Source organism: Microcaecilia unicolor, chromosome 5, assembly GCF_901765095.1.
Source record: "Microcaecilia unicolor chromosome 5, aMicUni1.1, whole genome shotgun sequence".
In the NCBI taxonomy this organism is placed as follows: Eukaryota; Metazoa; Chordata; class Amphibia; order Gymnophiona; family Siphonopidae; genus Microcaecilia; species Microcaecilia unicolor.
This window is the reverse complement of record NC_044035.1, coordinates 95,403,489-95,429,149: the sequence shown is the minus strand read 5'-3', so window position 1 is coordinate 95,429,149 and position 25,661 is coordinate 95,403,489. Positions and strand designations below refer to the sequence as shown.

Below are 25,661 nucleotides of genomic sequence, written 5' to 3'. Positions count from 1 at the left end.
GACATATGTATCAGATTAGCATTGAAATGGAAAATTCTGCTGATGTTCTGATAGTTTCATTGAAATTCACATTCCGTAAAATATATTGGGTTTCTACCAGGTACTTATGGCCTGGATTGGCCACTGTTGGAAGTAGAATGCTAGGCTAGATGGACCATTGGTCTGACCCAGTATGGCTATTCCTGTTATGTTATATCTGTATCAAAGACTTGCCTACCTCTTACACGTGCAGCTGGCCCTCCTATAGGGGATTCTCACCATCTGGTGAGACAGACATGGGAAGCAACTGCTTGCCCTGGGATTTGTAGTGTGGAGTGTTGCCATGATTTGGGTTTCTGACAGGTACTTGTGACCTGGCTTGGCCACTGTTTGGAAAACAGGATACTGGGCTAGATGAACCATTGGTCTGACCTAGTATGGCTACATGGGTCTTTGCACCCCTCCTGGCCACATAGGTCTCCACCCCCCCCCCCCACCATATAGGTCTCCCTTTCCCTGCAGCCCCCTCTTCCCAGAAGGTCCAGCACACCATTGCCTGCAACCCCTCTCCTCCCATAAATCCAGCACACCTCTGCCTCCCCCAAATCCAGCATCACTCGCTACTAGCGCGCGCTGTAACCATATAGGCACCTATAGGGATATTGTAGGCACGTACATAGTTAACGCGTGTTAAAAACGTTAACTCACCTATAACTCTGCTTAGTAAACAGGGCCCTTAGTCTTTAAAGAATCCTATTCTGAGAACTGTTGACCAGAAATCTGGGTTTGAGCGAGAACAGCATCAGAAATAAGCACTGGCCACCAAAAAGAAACTCCATGGATATTTTCCTTTTGAAAATCTGATTGTGGGTGCCTGGGTATAGAGAACCTGCAGGCTTGCAAGCACTGCAGAAGGTATGAAAATTGCTCTTTCTCATACAGCAATGTTTTTTTAAAACTCTGAATGATTCTGAAATGCTTGTTTAACATTGTAACTAACAAAACCATTTTGGAGGGGAAAAAATGTTCTCCTGATCAATTAAAATGAATTTTTTTAGGTTAGAGATCCCAGCCAGGAACCCTGTGGTCGTTTGTCATTTTTGAAAGAGCCAAAGACTACAAAAGGACTGCCTCAAACCGCCGTCTGCAACTTAAATATTACTCTACCAGTGCACAAAAAGGTATCATTGTGAAAAATTTGTAAGAAATGTTGATTTTTTTTCAGTGACATTGATTTCCCAGTATTAGAGAGAGAGAGAACTTTTTTTTTTAAATATAAATGGCAGAATGAACTGTACAAGAATGAAAACTTTTTTTTTTCTGTAGAAAACATTGAATGTCCCTTGTTAATGTGCTGTCCAGTTCCTCTGATTTTGTTCTATAAAAGCTGGGTCCTTGTGTATAGCTCATGCTTCAGTTTAAGCTCATAGGATAAGTGCGTTCAGTAATGTCATGTGTCTGTTTGCAATGGATGTGCATCCTCTCTTGCTCGCTTTAATTTGTAAATCTACCTCTGCATGCTGTGCTTCCGACTTGGTCCTTTTCATGTCCTGATATTCTTTTCCCTGCTGTCCATTATAATAATCCTTGTCTCCGCAATGCATCTTGGAACCCAACAGGAAACAGAGTCAGATCAAGATGATGAGGTAATATAAGCACCCCTTTTTTGTTTTTTCCTTATTCAGAAGTATACTAGGAAAATATGTATGTTCTGTTGGAAAATTTGGGGTCCTTTTACTAAGTTGTGCTGAAAAATGGCCTACAGTACTGTAGGGGCGTGTTTTGGGCTCGCACAGATCCAATTTTCAGTGCACCCGCACAAAAATGCCTTTTTTAAACTTTTTGCCGAAAATGGACGTGTGGCAAAATCAAAATTGGCATGCATCCATTTTGGGTCTGATACCTTACCACCAGCCATTGACCTAGCGGTAAAGACTCATGCAGTTCCTAGGAGGTAATGACCTACATTCATCAAATGCCACTTGGTGCGTGTCTGATGCGCGTGTCTGAAAATAATTTTTTGGACATTCGTATTGGACTTGCACCAAAAATGAGGTTACTGCAAGAGCCACACGGTAGTCAGGCGGTAAGTCCATTTTGGCTCATGTTAGGTGCGTGTAGACGCTTACGCTGCTTAGTAAAAGGGCCCCTTTGACTATTAGAAATGGACCAAAACCCCCTACATCTAAATCTCTGTCAGTACATCAGGTATCTCTCATTACGATGGGGTAGGTAGATCACCATCCCAAATGTGATAGAAACAATACTTTTATACCTTTGTTTAATCTGATCATGTCTATCCAAACTGAGATTGTAATCTGCTTAATCCCACCTGACAGGAGTCACCTAGACTATGGGCAGAGATTTGGATCGCAATTCTGTAGCTCAGTTTTTTGATTTGGGCTCCATTTAGATACGTACCAGATCACTAAGATACCTAAAATACACAGACCCCAAGTAAATCTAACAATATAATATTTATTGCATAATAAAGCTCATAGGGGTAATTCTATAAAGTAGGCATTAACATTTATGCACTGATTACGCCCATAGATGTTTAGAGTTCCAGCATAAAGACCACAATATATAAGAATAGGATGAAAATGACACAAACAGATAATGGGGCCCTTTTACTAAGCCATGTAGACATGTACATGCGTCCTATGCAAGTCAGTTTTGAAATACTGCCTGGCTACCACGTGACCTGGGTGGTAATTTCATTTTTTACATGCGTCTGCAACGTGTGCCGGAAACTTTCCAGCGTGCATTGCTAACCAGGCGGTAATTGGCATTGTACACGCGCTGACGATTACTGCATGGTTAACACGTGAGACCTTACTGCTAAGTTAATGGGTGGCGGTAAGGTCTCAGGCCCAAAATAGACACGCACCAATTTTCATTTTGCCACACATCCATTTTCGGCCCCCCCAAAATGGCCTTTTTTGCAGGTGCTCTGAAAAGTGGACCTGCGCGCGTCCAATACACACGTTAACATCAGTGCAGGCCCTTTCTCGGCACACCTTAGTAAAAGGACCCCTATGATAGTAATTACCCCTGTATTCCAGAATCTTCACTATATTCAACTGGTGTGGAGAAAAAGGACCTGTGCAAAATGTGAGGGTTCGGGATTAAATCGAAAAAAATTCTACATCCTCAGCCATCATAAGTGGAATTTTTTTAGGACCAATGATGGCGCAGTATGTGGAATTCTTTTCGATTTAATCCTGAATAATCACATTTTGTTGATGTCCTCTTTCTCCACATCAGTTGATTATGGTGACGATTCAGGGACATTGGGAGTGATTACTATCATTATTTGTTTGTAGAGTTCCAGCATATACAAGAGTATGTGTGTACCTACACGCATAAATACCAAAATCTGCCGAACCACTATTCTGTAAATCTGCATACAGCTCACATAGCTTGTATTTGACAAGCAAGCATACTTATGGGCGGAGTTTGGGCAAAGCATAGGTAGAACCCCCAGTTGCTTGTGTAACTTATAGAACACCTTAAGTTACCCACAGATCTTCAGCATTTAGGCACAAGCTCTTATACCAACTCTGTGGCTGGCATAAGTGCTTGCAACTAACCGCATACACCTTATTCTAATATTCTTGAAAGGGAAGTAGGCACCAATATATAGATGCACTGTTATAGAATTACCCCCTTTATGTTTACTCCATATCCTAAATTGTTTTATAGACATTATTTAATTTTTGATTTTTAAGTAGGGTTGTTCATTCACTAATACACATGCAGTTCATTAGTACACCTTAAAAATTTAAATGTGCACTAAAGTGATTTAATGCACACTAATCTATGAATGAAGTAGATTCATGGTTGTTAAATCACTGTAGCATGCATTAAAATTTGCCATTAAAACCAATGTATAAAACTATCCACAAAATCAACCTGAAACTTGGGGAAAATTCATGAAAAAAACAAAATCTAACTGAATATATTTTGCCTGTGTGAATCGCTATTATAAAGCATTAAAAAAAGAAATGTGATGTCATTGAAAAATTGCTGTAGTTCTACAACTTCTATGTTTAGTTTGATGTCTGACAAGAATTCTGATGTGGAATAATGTTTGTTATGAAATCTAAGGTGTTCTTTTTTTTCTGTGTTTTCTTTGCCTTTACACAAGTGAATATTATACTAAATATAATCTTTTGACCAATGCAGCTTCTTCGTGAAATAGCTGCACCATTGAAAAATAAACACACTTAAGACTGAGGGGGTATTTTGCTAAAGGTTAGCCTGAGTTATTTCCCAGCAGGGCCCATATGAACAAAATGGGCCCTGCTGCAGATAACTCAAGCTAATCTTTAGTAAAAGACCCCCTATATGACCTGGTTGAGTTCAACTAATTATTAAATACCTAGGATCATCGATGTGTTAATTAAAAAGGAACAATAATCTAATTTCAGCCAATCAAAGCACAGGGGTTCCACAAAGCTCCAGATACCTGTAGGTTTTTCTGATTACATTGCTCCTTTTTGTCCTGTTTTAAACTTACAGCCATTTGTTGCATTTCTGGCTACAAGGTTATAGCAACTCAGTCTACTAGTTTCTAAAATTATTTCATCCAACTAAGTTTGATACATACAAGGGAGATTTCTTGAGCTGACAAAATATCAGAAAAGCCTCTGATGATAATTACATCAATTCTGAAGAAGGTGTAAATTTGGGCACGTACTCTTTAATGGCAGTTCTATAAACCAGGCAATTCACATTTATTCATGTGTTACACGTGTAAGTGTTTAGAATAATGGCATATATACGCATATGAGGGAATTCTATTAATGGTGCACAAAAATGAGCACAAAAAAAGATAGGCGCTAACCCCCAGATTCTGTATTTAGCACCTAGAGATCCACACCAAAATCCAGATGTATTCTATAACAATGGCTTAACAGCATTGATAACTAAGCATATTCTGTAATGAACTTCGCCTAAATTCTAATGTGCACAGTTCAAAAGGGGTATGGGTGTGGGTGGGGACATGGGTGTTTCATGGGCATTCCAAAATTTATGTTCATAGAATATGGCCCAGTATGTGTAAATCTATTCACGGGGATTTACACCACATTTTCGTTGGTGTATATGGAGGCACGTAGTTTTAGGTGCTGGGATATCAACTAAGCATATTCTTTATGGCGCGCCTAAATCTAGGTGCCACTTATAGAACACACTTACCACACGCAGATTTTTTTTAGGTGCCTCATAGAGAATCTGGCCCTATGCGTGATTCTGTAGAGGGTGTGCGCCCTATCTAGAATCATGCTTACTGCTGATTCCCATGCCTAGATATTACGTGCCAGACTTATGCCTGCTGGCACCCAGGTTTGGCAAGCTGGCCCTGTAATTACGTGTGTAATGTTTTGGAATGCCCCTGACACTCACATAGCCCTCCCATGTTCATGCCTCCTTTTGAAGTACATGCTATGGGAATTTGGCATCCTGCCTTGTAGAATAGCACGTAGCCAGATGTGTGTACAGATTTTATTGGGAGCCAGTTAACATCAATAATTGATTGTTAGCATCCAGTTATTGAGGGTTAAGAGTCCGTTATTCAATTAATTTGCACGCGCTTCTCAGAGCCATATATAGAATCCGAGGGATGTTCACCCATACACACATATATGTTTATGCCAATATTCTGCCCAAATGCTATTCTGCAAATATGCATTTAACTTCCAAAGCCTGTTTACAGAGGCAGAGCATGGGTGGGGCATAGGTGGGGCTCCTACATAACTTTGTAATTTACAGAAACCTGTAAGCTACGCACATCCCTGCCATACTTAGGCATTTGCACTTACACCAGCACTTAGGGGCTCTTTGACTAAACTATGTGAGGCACTAACGCATGCCTAATACAACTTAAAATGACATATCATGGAATGCACTCAGGAAACCTAAATTAGCGTGTGTTAATCTGCTGCAAAGATATATTTGCATTTTGGGGGGAGGGGCATGTCAGGGGGGCAGAGAGTGGCACTAATCAGTTAGTGCATCCACATTAGCGTACACTAACTGGTTAGTGCAAAAATACTGCATGAGCCCTTACTGCCTACAAAATAGATGGCAGTAAGTTCTCATGCAGTAATTGTTTATCTTTATTAAAATTTTTGGTATCCTACTGTTCCTGGTTGCAGGCCACAGCTCCTCACAATAATAAAATCAAAGTAAAATTGAAAGGAATGCCAATATCTGATAGGAAAACATACAACAGTCAGTCAATCGTACAATATAAAAAGAGTCCTTGAACTCACCCAAGTACCAAAATAAATTTACAGGTGTGACTGAGACATTGAACATGGAAAGAGAAGTGGATAAAATGATCAGTTGTTGGCGTATCAAAAAGTTCGTCAAATTTGGAGGTCACATCAACTTCCAAAAAGTATGGAAAATCTGATGGATGGATGGAATAGAGGGGGATTTGGCATATTGAACCTATGATGGTATAATAGAGCCTGTATGATCCGACACCTGAGAGACTGGCTAAAGGGAGAATCACGCTGTACCCCATTGCAGATGGAAGCGGATTGGTTGCGACCTCTGCATTTTAATTATGTACTGCAGGCTGAAGCTTTAAATCTGCCTATTTATGTTCGTAGAAGTATGTTGGTGAAGCCGTTGCGGATGATATGGGGGAAGATGGCAAGGCTCTGGTCCTTTGATGCACATATTAGTAGATTGCTACCCATTAGAGGTAATGGAAACTTTAAACCAGGGTTAGAAAATAAACGTATCCGGAGCTGGGGAGATAAAGGACTTCACATGGTGGAGGACTTTGCTGCAAAGACTTTAGAGCATCAGGTGAATTGTCTCTCTTTCTCTCAAGGCAGCTAAAAATAGTGCCTAGCACTCACCTGTGTAACTACCAGTCAGTGGCACCTTCGACATGAGTACATGTCTATTATTTTATAACATACATGCGCACTTGGCGCCAAGTTATAGAATTGCCCTTCAGGTGGTTCTACTACTGTGTATATCTGTATTTTGTATATTTGAAAATTAATTCTGTGCTTGGTAGTTACCCTGCCCTCCATGCCCCTCCCCCACCCAAATCCAGAAAGCCTCTCCTCTAGATTGTTAAATATGCATAATCTGTGGAAACTGGTTTGTACTTCTAACTGGGCAACAATTTTCAGTAGGCCTATTTGCTCACCAGTGGCTTTGAAAATTCTTTTTTTTTTTTTTTTTTTTAATTAATTAATTTATTTATTTATTTAACACATTTATACCCCACATTTCCCCACTAGTTGTAGGCTCAATGTGGCTTACACAAAACCATGGGGCAGGTTACAATTCAGAAAATACAATTAGACAATGTAATGGAGAATAAATTGTATAGGTATCGTAAAAAACAACAAAGATAATAAGAGAAATAAAGATAGTAAGGTCCATGACTTTTGCAATAACAAAGAAGTAAGTTAGGTTGGGTCTGGAGGGTAACCTTTTTTGAACAGGGTGGTCTTCAGTAGTTTTCTGAAATTTAGATGGTTCTGAGTTAATTTTAAGATTTTGGGTAATGCATTCCATAGCCGTGTGCCTAAGTACAAAATTCCAATAACAAGTGCCCAAGGTGAAGACACTAATGTACATCACCAAAATTGTCCTTTATTTGAGAACAAGGTCCCTTATTCTATAAAATTGGATGCCCAACTTTACACTTAGCACTCTGTGTTACATATGCAATTTATAGAATAGGATACAGTAGGTTGCTCACATAAATTAGTTTAATAATTCCCTGTTAATTGGCGTTAACAGCCAATTATTGGCGGAAATTGGTATTTATTGTCTTTAGTTTGCCCCAGTTGGCAGCTCTGCGTGCAACTTCCCTTAGTCACTGTTCTAGAAGCTGTGCGCACAATTTCTATAGCGCACAACCTCTAGGGGGCATGACCATGGGAGGAGCATGGCCAGGTCAGGGGCATAGCTAGGAGTTAATATGTAGAGGTTATAAAATACTAGTGGTTACGCACCTGACTGCAAACAGTTAGGCCCGAGTACTTACACCACAATGGCATAAGTACTCGTGCCTATGATTAGGCACAAAACTGTGGACTGATTTTCTTATTCCATGTGGAACTGCCATTATAGAATTCGCCCTTAGTGTACATCATCCCAGTGACTAAAGTTGGAACCTTTTGAGAATTTACCCCAAGAAGTATAAAGCACCTGACATTAGATTTATCATGTATTTATCCAATAATGCATTGGGGAAAAATGGGAGAAAAAAAATATATATGGTAAACACATACAAATATTTTTTTGGTATGTGACAGAAAGTTAAGGTATTTACATTATAGGCCTTTGCTTTACTTTCACTGTCCAAATCATTTTGCACTCTTACCTCCCCCACCCCCCGGTTTACTAAGCCGTGCTAGCAGCTGGTGGTGTGCTAATGCGGACACAGTCCATTCACTTTGAATGGGCTGTGTTGGCATTGCCACGCAGCAGCCACTTGTGTGGTTTAGTAAACAGGGGGGTTAGCTTTTTCTCAAGAAATGAGCATACTTGTTATTTCATAGTAGCTGCAAGCCCATACGTGTTTTTGCACATTGTTAGGCCTGAAGTGTAGTGAACATAACAGACCCAAATTCTACAAATAGTGCCAAAAAATAACGCACTAATCACTATTCAGTAAATGGCACTGAAACTTAGGCGCCGTTTATAGAATATGCTTGGCGCTAGGATCGGTGCCTAAGTTTAGATATGAGAATTTACAGTAAGTAAACACCATAAATCCTTGTGTCTAAATTAGGCATGGATCTCCCTTATTCTATAAGAGCGCACATAAATTCTAGGAACACCCATGACCGTGTCCACTTTTTGGATTTATGCACGGATCCACGTGACTAAAAATGAACAGATAAATTTCAATTAAGGCCAATTTGCACCCAATTATCGGCACTAATTGGTTTGTTATTCAATTACACTGCGCACACAAATTGGGTGTGTGCCCAATTTTATGCACGCAATTTTTAGCACCATTTATAGAATTTCAGGGAAAATGCACATCCCGAAGGCTTTCCTTGACAAAGTGACAGAGAATGCCATTAACTATAACCCTGGTTCTACTTAAGTCCTCTAACTGCTTTCTGATTGGGTGGAGATGCTTCACCAGATTAATACTAAACTAAATAATATATTTGCAATAGCATCTAATGCTTATGACCTGACAAGTTATCTGCTATTTATTCTGCCCCTCTGCCTTTGGTGAACAGTAGAATTTGTGCATGCTTTTCTATTTTTTGTCCTGAATGTACTCACTCATGATGAACGTACACTGTGGTCTATGTGCCTTAAAATCACGGGCTTGGCAGCATCTGCCTTGGATGATGATTTGGTGTTCTGTGTTATCTGTAGTGCATGTAGTTTACCTCTGTTAAATGTTGATGGTAAGAGAAACATGGTCATTTTGATACCCAGGTTGTAAAGAATCCATTAGCCAATTAGGTATATCATAGTCAAGACCCTTGTAGAGCTTGAAGAATGTCTCACACACAAACAAAGAAGCCCTAGGGTAAATTAAAAAAAAAAAGTAGTTCCTGTATTTTTCCCCCAACTTGCCTATTTGTGTCACTGTAAAAATCAATATTTTCATAGTACAATATGAGACTCTATTACTCTGCTAAGAATGGTCTTGTTTGTGTACTTTGAATTAATCAGCCTTACTTTGTAATTTCCACGTTTAAAAGACACATTTTAAACCCTTCATCTAGATGAGGTCTTATGTATAACATGAATATCTCTCCATTTTAATAAGGTTTAATCTATTGTTAAAATGCATAATTAACCTTAGCAACGTAATGATTAATGTAGACATTCTGTCACTTCTATAAATTTAAAGGTAATCTTTTTTTTTTTTCAGGCAGAGAAACTAGAACGACGTCAGAACTTTGTGTCTCTTGCTTTACGTAAGCGCTACAGCTATCTGACTGAGCCTGCAATGAGTGAGTTCACTAACATTGTAACATATTAAGCATTTTAAAAGAAGAGTAAACTTTTCTACAAAAGCTTGGCTTTTAACTTTGTACAAAAAAATGTGAAGCAAAAATGAAAACTAAGTCATTTTTTCATGCTGTGAGAGCCAACGGATGACCCATTATGGGCCAAATTTCAGTATATTTTACTCAGCCAAAATACCTTAGCTGAAATTTGCCTCCTCCTGCCCAGCTAAAGGTGTGCACAGGTTTCTGCAGTATACATTTCTTTAGCCAGGGGTTTGTACAGGTTGAAGGAGAACGTGGACAACAGCAAACCACTTGTATGTTAGTGCAGCTACTATTCCTCCGCTCTTACCCCGTTAAACCACTGGCTTGATTCTGTATACAGATGGCTTACAGAGTGTTGGCTGAAAGGCAGCCTGAGTGCCCCCACTATCATTATTTCATGCTACTTGTATCCCGGGAACCCCCTATTACTCTCAAAGATTCACTGAATAAGGATATGAAGAGATGTGAAATCAAGGAAATGACTAATGGACCAGAGGAGAGAAAACTAACAACTTATAGCAGCAGCTTCAGAGAGCATTTTCCATCTCACAGATAGGCTGCAGAGAATACCTTCTCCTGCTTTAGACTTAGCCTGGCCTCAGAATGACATCCTATAGTATATCTCCTATCAAACTGAGCTCTCTTTTTCATCAAGCACTGCCATTTCCTCCCCTCACCCTCCCCACTGACAGTTTGAACTTCGTGGGTGTGGCTTGGATCTCTTTCAGGGAGAGAAAACTAACAACTTATAGCAGCAGCTTCAGAGAGCATTTTCCATCTCACAGATAGGCTGCAGAGAATACCTTCTCCTGCTTTAGACTTAGCCTGGCCTCAGAATGACATCCTATAGTATATCTCCTATCAAACTGAGCTCTCTTTTTCATCAAGCACTGCCATTTCCTCCCCTCACCCTCCCCACTGCCAGTTTGAACTTCGTGGGTGTGGCTTGGATCTCTTTCAGGGAGAGAAAACTAACAACTTATAGCAGCAGCTTCAGAGAGCATTTTCCATCTCACAGATAGGCTGCAGAGAATACCTTCTCCTGCTTTAGACTTAGCCTGGCCTCAGAATGACATCCTATAGTATATCTCCTATCAAACTGAGCTCTCTTTTTCATCAAGCACTGCCATTTCCTCCCCTCACCCTCCCCACTGACAGTTTGAACTTCGTGGGTGTGGCTTGGATCTCTTTCAGGGAGAGAAAACTAACAACTTATAGCAGCAGCTTCAGAGAGCATTTTCCATCTCACAGATAGGCTGCAGAGAATACCTTCTCCTGCTTTAGACTTAATCCTACCCACCCTACCCCTCTACCCACCCACCCCTAGAGTGAAATGTCTTATATAACCTCCCTATCAACCCACTCATTACTTTACCTCACCCATTTCTATTCTTCTATCACCTTCTCCCACTACTCCAACCAGAGTTACACCTAATCACACTGACCACCCTTCAACATCTTCTGTCCTTCTGTGACTGTTCTCTTGTGCTTGACTGCTTAAATATTTTAAATTTAAATGCTTTACTTTTTGTCTATTAGATTGTAAGCTCTTTGAGCAGGGACTGTCTTTCTTCTGTGTTTGTACAGCGCTGCGTACACTTTGTAGCGCTCTAGAAATGTTAAATAGTAGTAGTAGTAGTAGTAGTAACCAATTGAACCCTTTCTTGACAACAGTAGAGACCTGAAGATCAAAGGAACATTTAGGATCTGTAAAACCCAAGTACCAAAATGAATTTACAGGCATGATTGAGACATTGAACAGTGTCCTGGGAGTTTTCACTGACCATCACTGGACATTTCAGTTACATATCTCTGCCTCACTAAGGTCCTTCTTCTGTGCCTTTTGACTTTTTTCAGTTTGTTCCTGTGTCAACACTAATGATCTTAAGACCTCAGTACATGCACTGATTTTGAATCTGGTTATTAATTCCACATTGTTAAGCCTTAAATTATCCCAGATACAGCATATCCAGTTGATTCCAAATACCACTGTTAAGTTAGCGTACAACTTTAAAAGCTACAATCTTGTCATTCCTTTGCTCAAGGAGCAACACTGGTTCCATATCATCATGCTGATCAATCCATAGACTGGTGGGTTGTGTCCATCTACCAGCAGGTGGAGATAGAGAGCAAAGCTTTTGCCTCCCTATATGTGGTCATGTGCTGCCGGAAACTCCTCAGTATGTTCTCTATCTCAGCAGGTGGTGGTCACACACAGCAGCAGCTCTGGCTAGGTCTCCAAGCCTAATTTTTAGGTTTTGTTGAGTACCTGGGGTTGAGGGCTCTTCTTGAGCAAGTGCAAACCTGGTGGCGCCAGGTCCCTCCTTTTCTCCCCCCTCCCGCTGGCTCCGTTAAAAAAAAAAAAAAAATTTTTGAACGTCCTTAAGGGCGTTTATTTCGACGTTTATTTAAACGTTTATTGCAGCTACTCACTGGGACACCAGGTCGTTACAGCTCGGAGCGAGAAGCAGGTAATTTTTACCTTTTTATAGCGGGCAGGGGGTTCCCCGATCGATCTCCATGTGGCCTATGGCGTCGGAGGGCGAGGGCGCGAAGAATCGCTCCCCGGACCGCGTGTGCGCTTCTAGCGGGGATGCGGGGGTCTTAAAGTCTGATTCGCCCTTGTTGGGTGTCAGTTCGGAGGCCGGTCAGTGTCCCGGGTCTTCCTCCGGTGCGGCGGTTTTTCCCGCCATAAACGCCCATCCCCCGCTGCTCGCCGGCCACGCTACTCGGACGGCTTCTTCTTGGGCAGCCCTGGAGCTGGGAGAAGTTAATGCCATGGCCGCCCTTGATTTGGGCGACGGCAAAAAAAGCGGCTAAAGTTAAGCGCTGTTCTTCCCGCGCGGCTCCTTCGCGGAGTGTCACGCCGGACGCCATCTTGGATGCACAGCATGTTTCTCCCCCGCTCTTGCGAGCGCCGGTTGAGGGTGCATCTAGGGCTGTGGCCCAGGCTGCTGAAGTGCACAGTCTGGGGGGTTTCTCCCCCGAGTTTATTTTGCTGCTGCATCAGGCCTTCCTTATGCAGAACGCTGCCCCTTCTCCCTTGTCCGATAAAGGAGTTGAGGCCCCCGGAAGTAAACGCCCTCGGGTGGATTCCCAGGCCTTAGAGGACTTTGTCTCCTCTGATGTAGATGAGGGCAGCGTATCTGAGTTCTCCCAACGGTCCTTTGCGGATTCCTTGGAGGAGACGGATTCCCGCTCGGATGGAGCGGATGACCCCTCTGCAGCGCGGATCTTTCGCTCAGAGGATTTGCCCAACCTGTTAGTGCAGGCCATGAGCATTTTGAAGATTTCCTCTCCGGAGGACATCTCTCCCTCAGCCCCTGTTGGCTCCGCCATTATGCTGGGGACGAAGCGCCCGCCTAGAACCTTCCACGTGCATGATGCCATGCACACCTTAATTGCGGCTCAATGGGATGTCCCGGAAGCGAGCCTCAAAGTGGCTAGGGCTATGTCCCGCCTCTATCCTTTGCCTGAAAGTGAACGGGAGGCCTTTCTTTGGCCTACCGTGGATTCTTTAATCACTGCAGTGACTAAGAAAACGGCGTTGCCGGTGGAAGGTGGCACGGCCCTAAAGGATGCCCAAGACAGAAGATTGGAGGCGGCCTTAAGGTCGTCCTTCGAGGTGGCTGCTTTAAGTTTGCAGGCCTCAGTTTGTGGCTCCTATGTGGCCAGGGCGTGCCTGACGATTGTGCAGCGGGCTTCCCCCTCGGATCCTTCCTTGAGGGCTGATTGGCCGGCCCTGGAATCGGGCTTGGCTTATTTGGCAGACTTACTGTATGATGTCTTGAGAGCCTCGGCTAAAGGTATGGCTCAGACAGTCTCTGCGCGGCGGTGGCTTTGGCTGAAACATTGGTCTGCGGACCACGCCTCTAAGTCCCGCCTGGCTAAGTTGCCTTTTAAAGGCAAGCTGCTCTTTGGGGTCGAGCTGGACAAAATTGTGACCAATCTCGGCACGTCTAAGGGCAAGAGGTTACCAGAGGTCAGGGCTCGGGCCAGTGCTCGCCCCGGTATCTCCAGAGGACGGTTTCAGGAAGCCCGTCGGTACCGCCCGGGCAAGTCGGGCTCCTCTGCCCCCTCTTCCTTCAAGAGGAACTTCTCCCCCAAGCAGCATTCCTTTCGCAGAGACCGCCGTCCCGGAGGTGCGCCCTCCGGTCCTCCCCCAGGGTCTCGTACCCAATGACGGGGTCCTGGTCCATGGCCCAGTGCAGATTGGACGACGCCTGTCCTCGTTTCTGGGCGAGTGGACCAGGGTAACTTCAGACGCTTGGGTGCTGGAAGTCATCAGAGACGGCTACAAGCTAGAGTTCTGCCGATCCTTAAGAGACGGGTTTGTACTCTCTCCCTGCAAGTCTCCGGTCAAAGCTGTGGCAGTGCAGCAGACCTTGGACAATCTGATCCGCCTGTGTTGCGGTCGTTCCGGTGCCAGAAAATCAGCTTGGCAAGGGATGTTACTCCATTTACTTTGTGGTACCAAAGAAAGGAGGTTCTGTACGGCCTATCCTCGACCTCAAAGGGGTCAATTGGGCCTTGAAAGTTCGGCACTTTCGCATGGAGACTCTCCGCTCTGTTATAGCGGCAGTGAAGGCAGGGGAGTTCCTGGCATCCTTGGACATCAAGGAAGCGTACTTGCATATTCCCATCTGGCCTCCTCATCAACGCTTTCTGCGTTTTGCAGTCCTGGGCCGACACTTCCAGTTCAGAGCCCTCCCGTTCGGGTTGGCTACTGCTCCGCGGACCTTCTCCAAAGTAATGGTGGTCATCGCAGCCTTCCTGCGAAAGGAAGGAGTACAAGTCCATCCTTATCTGGACGACTGGTTGATCCGAGCCCCCTCTTATGCAGAGTGCGGCAAAGCTGTGGACCGGGTGATTGCTCTTTTGAGCTCCCTGGGGTGGATCATCAACTGGGAGAAAAGCCAGCTGCGCCCGACTCAGTCCCTGGAGTATCTGGGAGTTCGTTTCGACACCCAAGTGGGCAGAGTGTTCCTGCCGGACAATCGGATTGTCAAACTTCAAGCTTAGGTGGACCAGTTCTAGTAGCCTCTCCTCTTCGGGCTTGGGACTATGTGCAGCTGTTGGGCTCTATGATGGCCACGATGGAAGTAGTGCCCTGGGCCAGGGCTCATATGAGACCACTACAACTCTCTCTGCTGCAGCGCTGGACTCCGGTGTCGGAGGATTATGCTGTGCGCCTTCCCTTGGACCCAGCAGTGCGCAAGGCGCTGAGCTGGTGGCTGAAGACAGACAAGTTGTCTGCAGGAATGCCTCTTGTGACCCCGGAGTGGATTGTCGTCACGACGGACGCCTCTTTGATGGGCTGGGGAGCCCACTGCTTGGGAAGGACAGCGCAGGGGCTCTGGTCTCCTGCAGAGGCAAAGTGGTCTATCAACCTCCTGGAACTCAGAGCCATTCGGTTGGCGCTTTTGGAGTTCCTCCCGGTACTGGCGTTGAAGCCAGTACGGGTCCTGTCGGACAATGCCACGGCTGTGGCCTATGTCAACTGCCAGGGAGGTACCGAGAGCGCCCCTCTAGCCAAGGAAGCCATGAATCTATGCCAGTGGGCGGAAGCGAACCTGGAACAGCTGTCAGCGGCCCACATTGCCGGAGTCATGAATGTCAAGGCGGACTTTCTCAGTCGCCATACCTTGGATCCCGGAGAGTGGCAGTTATCGGCTCAGGCGTTCTTGGACATCACGAAGCGCTGGGGCCAGCCGAGCCTAGATCTGATGGCGTCATCGGCCAATTGCCAAGTGCCGCGCTTTTTCAGCAGAGGACGGGACCCTCGATCTCTGGGAGTAGATGCTCTTCTCCAACAGTGGCCGACACAGGAGCTTCTCTATGTGTTCCCGCCCTGGCCCATGTTGGGCAGGGTACTAGACCGGGTGGCAAAGCATCCGGGCCGAATAGTCCTGGTGGGTCCGGACTGGCCCAGACGTCCCTGGTATGCGGACTTGATACGGCTATCAGTGGACGACCCTCTGCGGCTGCCAGTGGAGCAGGGCCTGTTACATCAGGGTCCCGTGGTGATGGAGGATCCCTCCCCCTTTGGTCTTACGGCCTGGCTATTGAGCGGCAGCGTCTGAGGAAGAAGGGCTTCTCAGACAAGGTCATCGCCACTATGCTGAGAGCGAGGAAGCGCTCTACTTCTACTGCTTACGCCAGGGTTTGGCGTACCTTTGCAGCGTGGTGTGAAGCAGACTCACTTTCTCCCTTCACTGCTCCAATTTCTTCAGTGCCGGCGTTCCTGCAAGAAGGTCTGGAGAAGGGCCTGTCGCTCAGTTCCCTTAAAGTCCAGGTGGCGGCTTTGGCTTGCTTCAGGGGCCGCCAGAAGGGTGCTTCCCTGGCTTCGCAGCCAGATGTGGTACGTTTTCTCAAGGGAGTTAATCACCTGCGCCCTCCTCTGCACTCAGTGGTGCCTGCGTGGAATCTCAACCTGGTGCTAAGAGCCTTGCAGAAGCCGCCTTTTGAACCCTTGTCGAGGGCATCTCTGAAAGACCTGACGTTGAAAGCAGTCTTTTTGGTGGCTATCACTTCAGCCAGAAGAGTTTCCGAGCTCCAGGCACTCTCATGTCGAGAGCCTTTTCTGCAGTTCACTGAGGCAGGAGTGACTATTCGCACAGTGCCTTCCTTCCTGCCCAAGATTGTTTCTCGCTTCCATGTGAATCAGCAGCTCTGTCTCCCTTCCTTTCGTAGGGAGGACTACCCAGAGGAATACTCCGCTCTCAAATATCTGGATGTGAGACGAGTCATCATCAGATACTTGGAAGTGACCAATGATTTCCGGAAATCGGATCTTCTGTTTGTCCTGTTTGCAGGTCCTCGTAAGGGTCTGCAGGCTGGTAAGCCTACAGTGGCAAGATGGGTCAAGGAAGCCATTGCAGCGGCTTATGTGGCCGCGGGGAAGGTGCCGCCTATCCAGCTGAAGGCTCACTCCACTAGAGCTCAGGCGGCCTCGATGGCAGAGGCCGGGTCCGTCTCCTTGGAAGAGATTTGCAAGGCGGCAACTTGGGCATCGGCCCATACCTTCTCTAGACATTACCGCTTGACTGTGGCTGCTCGGGCGGAGGCCCGGTTTGGAGCTTCAGTGTTGCGGTCAGGGATTTCAATGTCCCGCCCTGGGTGAGTACTGCTTCGGTACATCCCACCAGTCTATGGATTGATCAGCATGATGATATGGAAGGTAAAATTATGTACAGTGGTGGAAATAAGTATTTGATCCCTTGCTGATTTTGTAAGTTTGCCCACTGACAAAGACATGAGCAGCCCATAATTGAAGGGTAGGTTATTGGTAACAGTGAGAGATAGCACATCACAAATTAAATCCGGAAAATCACATTGTGGAAAGTATATGAATTTATTTGCATTCTGCAGAGGGAAATAAGTATTTAATCCCTCTGGCAAACAAGACCTAATACTTGGTGGCAAAACCCTTGTTGGCAAGCACAGCGGTCAGACGTCTTCTGTAGTTGATGATGAGGTTTGCACACATGTCAGGAGGAATTTTGGTCCACTCCTCTTTGCAGATCATCTCTAAATCATTAAGAGTTCTGGGCTGTCGCTTGGCAACTCGCAGCTTCAGCTCCCTCCATAAGTTTTCAATGGGATTAAGGTCTGGTGACTGGCTAGGCCACTCCATGACCCTAATGTGCTTCTTCCTGAGCCACTCCTTTGTTGCCTTGGCTGTATGTTTTGGGTCATTGTCGTGCTGGAAGACCCAGCCACGACCCATTTTTAAGGTCCTGGCGGAGGGAAGGAGGTTGTCACTCAGAATTGTACGGTACATGGCCCCATCCATTCTCCCATTGATGCGGTGAAGTAGTCCTGTGCCCTTAGCAGAGAAACACCCCCAAAACATAACATTTCCACCTCCATGCTTGACAGTGGGGACGGTGTTCTTTGGGTCATAGGCAGCATTTCTCTTCCTCCAAACACGGCGAGTTGAGTTCATGCCAAAGAGCTCAATTTTTGTCTCATCTGACCACAGCACCTTCTCCCAATCACTCTCGGCATCATCCAGGTGTTCACTGGCAAACTTCAGACGGGCCGTCACATGTGCCTTCCGGAGCAGGGGGACCTTGCGGGCACTGCAGGATTGCAATCCGTTATGTCGTAATGTGTTACCAATGGTTTTCGTGGTGACAGTGGTCCCAGCTGCCTTGAGATCATTGACAAGTTCCCCCCTTGTAGTTGTAGGCTGATTTCTAACCTTCCTCATGATCAAGGATACCCCACGAGGTGAGATTTTGCGTGGAGCCCCAGATCTTTGTCGATTGACAGTCATTTTGTACTTCTTCCATTTTCTTACTATGGCACCAACAGTTGTCTCCTTCTCGCCCAGCGTCTTACTGATGGTTTTGTAGCCCATTCCAGCCTTGTGCAGGTGTATGATCTTGTCCCTGACATCCTTAGACAGCTCCTTGCTCTTGGCCATTTTGTAGAGGTTAGAGTCTGACTGATTCACTGAGTCTGTGGACAGGTGTCTTTCATACAGGTGACCATTGCCGACAGCTGTCTGTCATGCAGGTAACGAGTTGATTTGGAGCATCTACCTGGTCTGTAGGGGCCAGATCTCTTACTGGTTGGTGGGGGATCAAATACTTATTTCCCTCTGCAGAATGCAAATAAATTCATATACTTTCCACAATGTGATTTTCCGGATTTAATTTGTGATGTGCTATCTCTCACTGTTACCAGTAACCTACCCTTCAATTATGGGCTGCTCATGTCTTTGTCAGTGGGCAAACTTACAAAATCAGCAAGGGATCAAATACTTATTTCCACCACTGTATCATACCTGATAATTTTCTTTCCATTAATCATAGCTGATCAATCCATAGCCCCTCCCAGATATCTGTACTGTTTATATTCTGGTTGCATTTCAGATTCAAGTTTAGTCTTCAGTTCCTGTTCAGGAGGACTTCGTGTTCAAGTTTTTTCAATTGGATTCTTCAAGAGTTGAGACGAGTTTGTGTTACAGTGAGCTGCTGCATTCCTCTCCCCTCCGTTTTCGGGGCTGGATTGAGACATAAATTCTGCCGGCGCTCCCTCCCGCTTCGTGCGGCTGTAGGGCAGCTTTGTACCCCTCCCGCTTCGGCGGTGTTAGGGTCAGTCAGCTCCTCCCGCGGTTGCGGTTGCAGGATAAGCCAGATCCCCCCGCATCGGCAGGGTGGTGTCCCTCCCCCGCTCCGCGGGGATGAGCTGGACAGATTCCCCTCCCCCACTTGTGTGGGGATGAGCTGGGTTAATTCCCCTCCCCCGTTTCGGCGGTGGTGAGCTAGGCAGAGTGTCCCTTTGTGGGTGTAATTCTCTAAGTGCTGAGTCCTGCGGATGGAGCTTTGATATCGACATACTGAGGAGTTTCCGGCAGCACATGACCACATATAGGGAGGCAAAAGCTTTGCTCTGTATCTCCACCTGCTGGTAGATGGACACAACCCACCAGTCTATGGATTGATCAGCTATGATTAATGGAAAGAAAATTATCAGGTATGATACATAATTTTACCTTGCCACTGATGCATCATGTGTACTTTAAAATCGCAATTCTCACCCATCGATCTTCTGTTCTATTCCCTGGGCATTTGTTTGGAGGAGTAGCCTAATGATTAGAGAAGTAGGCTGAGAACCAGAGAAGTCAAGTTTTAGATCCCACTGCTTCTCCTTGTGACCTTAGGCCAGTCATTTCATTCTCCATTGCCTCAAGTACCATATTAGATTGTAAGCCCTCTGGGGATGGAGAAATACCTATTGTTCCTGAAAGTAATTCTCTTTGAGCTGTTTCTGAAAAAGACATGAGCTAAATCTAAAACACATTCCCTTCTCATTCTCTGCATACCGTTATATGCTCAGATGTTCACAGGTTAATCTTCTGCCCATTCCACTTCACTTACAGCTCATTTTGAACCAATCCATCGGTCTTCTTAGCCCTTATCCTTTGGAATTCAATGCCATTATACCTAAGGCTGGAGACCTGTCTATTCTTCAGAGCTGGCCTCAAAACCTGACTTTCTGTCCTTGCCTTTGGGGAAGGACTAGAGAAGGAGAGCCATGGAGTGGCATTATCGAAAGAATGTCCAAGTCAGAATTGGAATGTCCTACTCAGAGCGTTCATCTCCCATCCATTTCTGAACAGGAAAAATGTTGGGGTTTCCTGGTCGAATGTATGTCCAAAATGTGCAGCCATTTTCCAAAATAAAATGTCCAAATTATGAATACCAAAAAAAAGTAGGGACAAGGACGTTGAATAAACATTTAAAAATGCAGAATTGGCTGTCATATATTCTCTTTAATTCCCCCGTCTTTATTTCTGCCTCCAAAATGAAACCAGATTAAAATCGCCTCACTAGTTAATCAGTGGCACTTACAGATGTGGGTTTGTAAAACCAGGAAGTTGATTTTCAAATCATGAAGCTTTTCTTTGAAAATGTTGCTACCCAGGGCAGTTTCTCCAAGGTGGATTAGTTTTGCGCATACCATGACAGGACATGTGGAGTATTATCTCAGTCTCTCAAATTTACTACTAACACTCGCCGTAGTACTTACACTGTGCCAAAGAGAGCTTCTTTCTGAAATTCATAAGATGTAACATGTATAGTGTAGTCAGGTCTCCGTCCTCCTGCCGGGAAGAGAGAGGCAGCCAGGCCTGGAAGGTGTCTTAATACAGCTTCACTGCACTTTGCCTGGATGCCCCTTTCATTGGTTAACCCCTAAGCAACGGTCTTTACCCTGTAAAGTTCACCATCCACTAGGCAGGGTTCTCTGTTTAAGTCCAGACCCCCACCTCCACATTCACATAGGCTCCTGCCTAGAGCAGCTTCCACCTCCAAACTTAATATAGTATCTTTTATCCAAGGGGTTTCCTCCTGCCCACCTATCAGTCCATATAGTCCTTAGGAAGATTTCAGTCTCTAGTAGGTTGGGAAACATAAAACCTACGAATGTCAGCTCATTCCTCTCCCTTCAAGCAATGTTCGTAACAAAACCCGACGTTCATAACAACCCCGCACTCACATGTGCGCCCTCAGTTCCACTGCTCCAACACTAATCAGAGTCTGTGGATGTATAGCAGTACAGAGCAGTTCTGTTGCTTTCAACTTCAACCAGAGTTCATTTGTATATAAAACAATTGCATTGCTTCCTTCTTTACCTTGAGTTCATTTACATATGGAGCAGTTCTGTTGCTTTCAGATTCAACCAGAGTTTGTTTGTATATAGAACAGCTCTACTACTTTCAGCTCCAACCCTCTATTTCTTCACCTCTCCTCCTGTGTATTAGCAGAGGTTGAAGGAACCCCCTCCCAAATCTATACTAGCACCAACTCCCAGTATCCTCCCACATGGGTCAGGGTTGAGCCTTCTAACTGGTTCTTTTCTCTCTCCCCAGAATCTCCCCCCCCCCCCCTTCACCAAGCTAGAGAGCAAGGCTGCTATGAGCCCTTTCAATTGTTCCCCTTTCACCTTAGGCAGAGCTGAGACATCCATAGGTTCCTGATTCACAGTTGCCTCCTGAAGAATCCTCTGCCTTCCCTCTAAGAGTTGCTAGTCCATGTGTTCTTCCTCCTGTGTCTCCCCCGGCTGCATCATATCTCCCTGATTAAACCTCCCCATCCAATCACCCCCCCCCCCCTCCAGGAGCCTGGGAATTGTAGTGCTGGGCACTCCTCTTGGCCGGGTCAGGTGCTCTATCTTGGGACTGCTGGGAACTGTAGTCTTCTTGCTTCTCAGAGGGAGGGGAAAGACTACTCTTCCTAAGAGGGGAGGGCAATCTTTGCCTCTGGGACCTGTAGTTTCCTGGCATTTCTAGATAAGGTTTACCTCCCCAGCCTTTCTCCTTACAAACTTTCCTGCCCCTTCTCCTGGGCTCCTCAGAATAGGCAGCTTATCCAGGCGCTCTTGGAAGTTCTTTTTGATCAAGCCTGTGGCACTCAAAACGATGGGGAATAGTTCTGTATCTTTCTGTCACATTTTCTCGATCTCAGATTGATATAATTTGATGATTGGGGTCCATAAAATACCATTGCATTAAATGTGGGGTTGCATTATAGTAGGGTCATGGTTGTGGTGCCCCCCTCCCCCCCCCAGTGTAGCTAGACATTGCCCAAAAAGTTTTTCATGTAGGCTTGGGGGTGGGGGGCAGGCAGAAGAGCTGTATGTAAAAAAAAAAAACAGCCAAGACATGATCGTGTTATATGTATATTTGCATTATTGCGGGGTACATTATAGTGAGGTTCCATGGTAATCTTCAATATGAGGGTGCATCTGTGAAAATTTTTCAGGATTATTCTCGGACCTTGCAAGAGCATCAGAAGCAATTTACACCCCTTTGCACAGCTATGCATAAAAAAATAAAAAACCAAAAGCATAAGATTCATGCTTCTCTAACCAGCAATAACAAAAATTAATACTCATGGTCAGTGGACCTCATGACATTTTTTGGCGGTGCAAGAGCGGGTCTGTTGGCTCTTGACCACTAGAGAGGAGACCACCTGAATGGAGTGGATGTCCTTGTAAGAGGGAACTATGTCAATTTGATATTAAAATCACATGGATCCAGTTACTAGCCAGCATAGCTCTCTTATGGGATTTTATCTATAGGTTTGTTTACCTAATGGGAGTCTACTACCAATTTTACTTAGTTTGGAGTGGGTCGGGCGCAGGCCCCTTGCACACTAAGTGGATCTCCCGGACTTTCATAATTTTTTGGTGGATGATTTTTTGGGTTCTAAGTGTGGGAAGGAGGGGGATGGGGGAGTTGGTTGGTGGATATATGTTCGGATATGTTTGGTGGGGATAGTGGAGGGAGGGGGGATGGGAGGAGGAAAGTGGTATGCTTTGAGGTGTTGACTCATTGTTTCTTGTATCTGTTGGGTACACTGTCCACACTGTATAGATTTATATCATGGCCCCAAAGGATCTGCATTTAGGGGGCTGAGGGCTGGGTGCCCCTCAGGTGGAAGCGCTATTTTTCTCTGCTGATTCACCCCTAATCCCTGACACCTTCCATAACTTCCCGATCATGTAGGATTCTCACATGGAATATTGGTGGCATTACATCACTAGTAAAGAGAGTCAGTATGGAGCTCTAAATAGGCAAGGAGTCGATATTGCATGTCTGCAGGAGACCTTGCTCATTGACTCGGATCACCATAAACTCGCTAGGAGCTGGGTGGGAGAAGTCCTTTTTGCCTCCTCCAGTGCGCGGAAAAGGGGAGTATCTGTTGTTTTTAGGAAATCTTTAGTCTATAAGGCCCAAACTCCTTGTACCGATCCTCAATGCCATTATCTTTTTTTTTTTTTTTCTGAAAGATTGGGGCCACAGTAGACTCCTCCATTTGCTTGTCATCTATGGCCTTACCCTGTATTGGGGGGAATGGGGGGCCTGCTAGCATGCAAATGCATACTGGACAGGGCTTACCATTCCTCCCCAATGGTCTGCAAACCCTAACACCAACCCCAAGCTGGTGTAGGGTTTGCTTCGGCCAGCAAGCCAATGTTTGGCATGCTGGTTTCTGATCATTGGGGAGGAATAGGTTTCATATGCATTTGCATGCTACTTTTGCTAAGAGCCCTGTTTTGCATGCATTTGCATGCTAGTTGCGTACAGAGCCCGCGAGCACTCTGGGGCTCTGATCATGGGGCAAATGCAGGTGCTAGTATGGCGCTAGCAGCCTCTAGCAACTGTGTTTGCTTCTGATCATCCCCTTTGAGTGAACTGGAACAGGTAGATGTGAATCGCTTGTTTACTCTTTCTAAAAATACTAGAACTAGGAGGCATGCAAAGAAGCTACTAAGTAGTAAATTTAAAACGAATCAGAGAAAATATTTCTTCACTCAGTGAGTAATTAAATTCTGGAATTCATTGCCAGAGAATGTGGTAAAAGCAGTTAGCTTAGCAGGGTTTCTTAAAAGTTTGGATAATTTCCTAAAAGAAAAGTCCATAAGCCATTATTAAGGTGGACATGGGAAAATCCACTGCATATTCTGGGATAAGCAACATAAAATCTGTTTGGCTGTTTTGGGAACTTGTGACCTGGATTGGCCACTGTTGGAAACAGGATACTGGGCTTGATGGACCTTTGGTCTGTCCCAGTATGGCAATGCTTATGTGCTGAAGGCTGTTTGTGAACAAAGTAATGTTCTGATAAGCACCACATTGTTGGTGGCAATTTGGATATTTTGAAGTCATTTGAAGGAGGATATATATTTTTCAAAACATTTGTGTGTCTGCAATGTGGTGTCTGTTGTGAGTTCATTTCAAATGCATAAAAAAAAATTCTAAAATTTTATATTGGACTGATAATTTGAAACAGAAAGCTTTTGAAGAACAGCTTATATCTGAGCTGTATGTTAAATTCTGCTTTACAGATGAGTCCCATTCATTCTTGCAATTTATTGAGGATTTCTTTTTTACACAGGCTTATTTTTGAAAGAAATGGACGCCCATCTTTCGACACAAATCGCAAGATGGGCGTCCTTCTCACAAGGTCGCCCAAATCGGTGTAATGGAAAGCCGATTTTGGGTGTCCCCAACTGCTTTCCGTTGTGGGGACAACCAAAGTTCCCAGGGACATGTCAGAGGTGTAGCGAAGGCGGGACTTGGGCGTGCCTAACACATGGGCGTCCTCGACCCATAATGGGAAAAAAAAGGGCGTCCCTGACGAACACTTGGATGACTTTACCTGGTCCTTTTTTTCTTACGACCAAGCCACAAAAAGGTGCCCGAACTGACCAGATGACCACCAGAGGGAATCAAGGATGACCTCCCCTTACTCCCCCAGTGGTCACTAACCACCTCCCACCCTCAAAAAAGTTTTAAATATTTTTTGCCAGCCGCAAATATCATACCCAGCTCCATGACTATGCAGGTCCCTGGAGCAATTTTAGTGGGTACAGTGCACTTCAGGCAGGCGGACCCAAGCCCATTTCCCCCCTACCTGTTACACTTGTTGTGGTAAATGTGAGTCCTTCAAAATCCACCAGAAACCCACTGTACCCACATCTAGGTGCCCCCCTTTACCCATAAGGGCTATGGTAGTGGTGTACAGTTTTGGGGGGCTCAGCACACAAGGTAAGAGAGCTATGTACCTGGGAGCTTTTTCTGAAGTCCACTGCAGTGCCCCCTAGGGTGCCCAGTTGGTGTCCTGGCATGTCAGGGAGACCAGTGCACTACGAATGCTGGCTTCTTCCACGACCAAAGGGCTTGCATTTGGTCGTTTTTGAGATGGGCGTTCTTAGTTTCCATTATCGCCGAAAATCAGAAACGACCAAGTCTAAGGACGACCATCTCTAGGGACGACCTAAATGTCAAGATTTGGGCGTCCCCGACCATATTATCGAAACGAAAGATGGACGCCCATCTTGTTTTGATAATATGGGTTCCCCCCCCCCCCCCTTCACTGGGACGTCCTACGAGGACGTCCTCAGGAAAACCTGGGCGCCCCTTTCGATTATGCCCCTCAGTGTAATTCATAGTTCTCTGCCTAGGGTTATTTTTTATTTATAGAGATGATATATAGGTTCCTATATAAAACAAGATCCCGGCTGGAGAGTGATCTGGAGGCCTGAAAATGAGCTAAGATGTGCTCCAGGGAAGACCTAACTCACCAGGGTGCCAAGACATGGACATCCAATATGCTGAAAGTGACATCACAAGTGTCAACTGCATCATATAAA

At 45.2% G+C, this 25,661-nt stretch overlaps 1 protein-coding gene across 1 annotated transcript in view; it reads left to right on the top strand.

Annotated features, from left to right (window-relative positions):
• The window catches only part of ANK3 (ankyrin 3), an 889,892-nt gene that overhangs the window by 770,353 nt on the left and 93,878 nt on the right, over nt 1–25,661 (top strand). Inside the window, 3 exon segments of the mRNA XM_030203110.1 lie at nt 1,038–1,160; nt 1,599–1,625; nt 9,866–9,947. Of these exon segments, the coding sequence (XP_030058970.1) occupies nt 1,038–1,160; nt 1,599–1,625; nt 9,866–9,947 (232 nt within the window).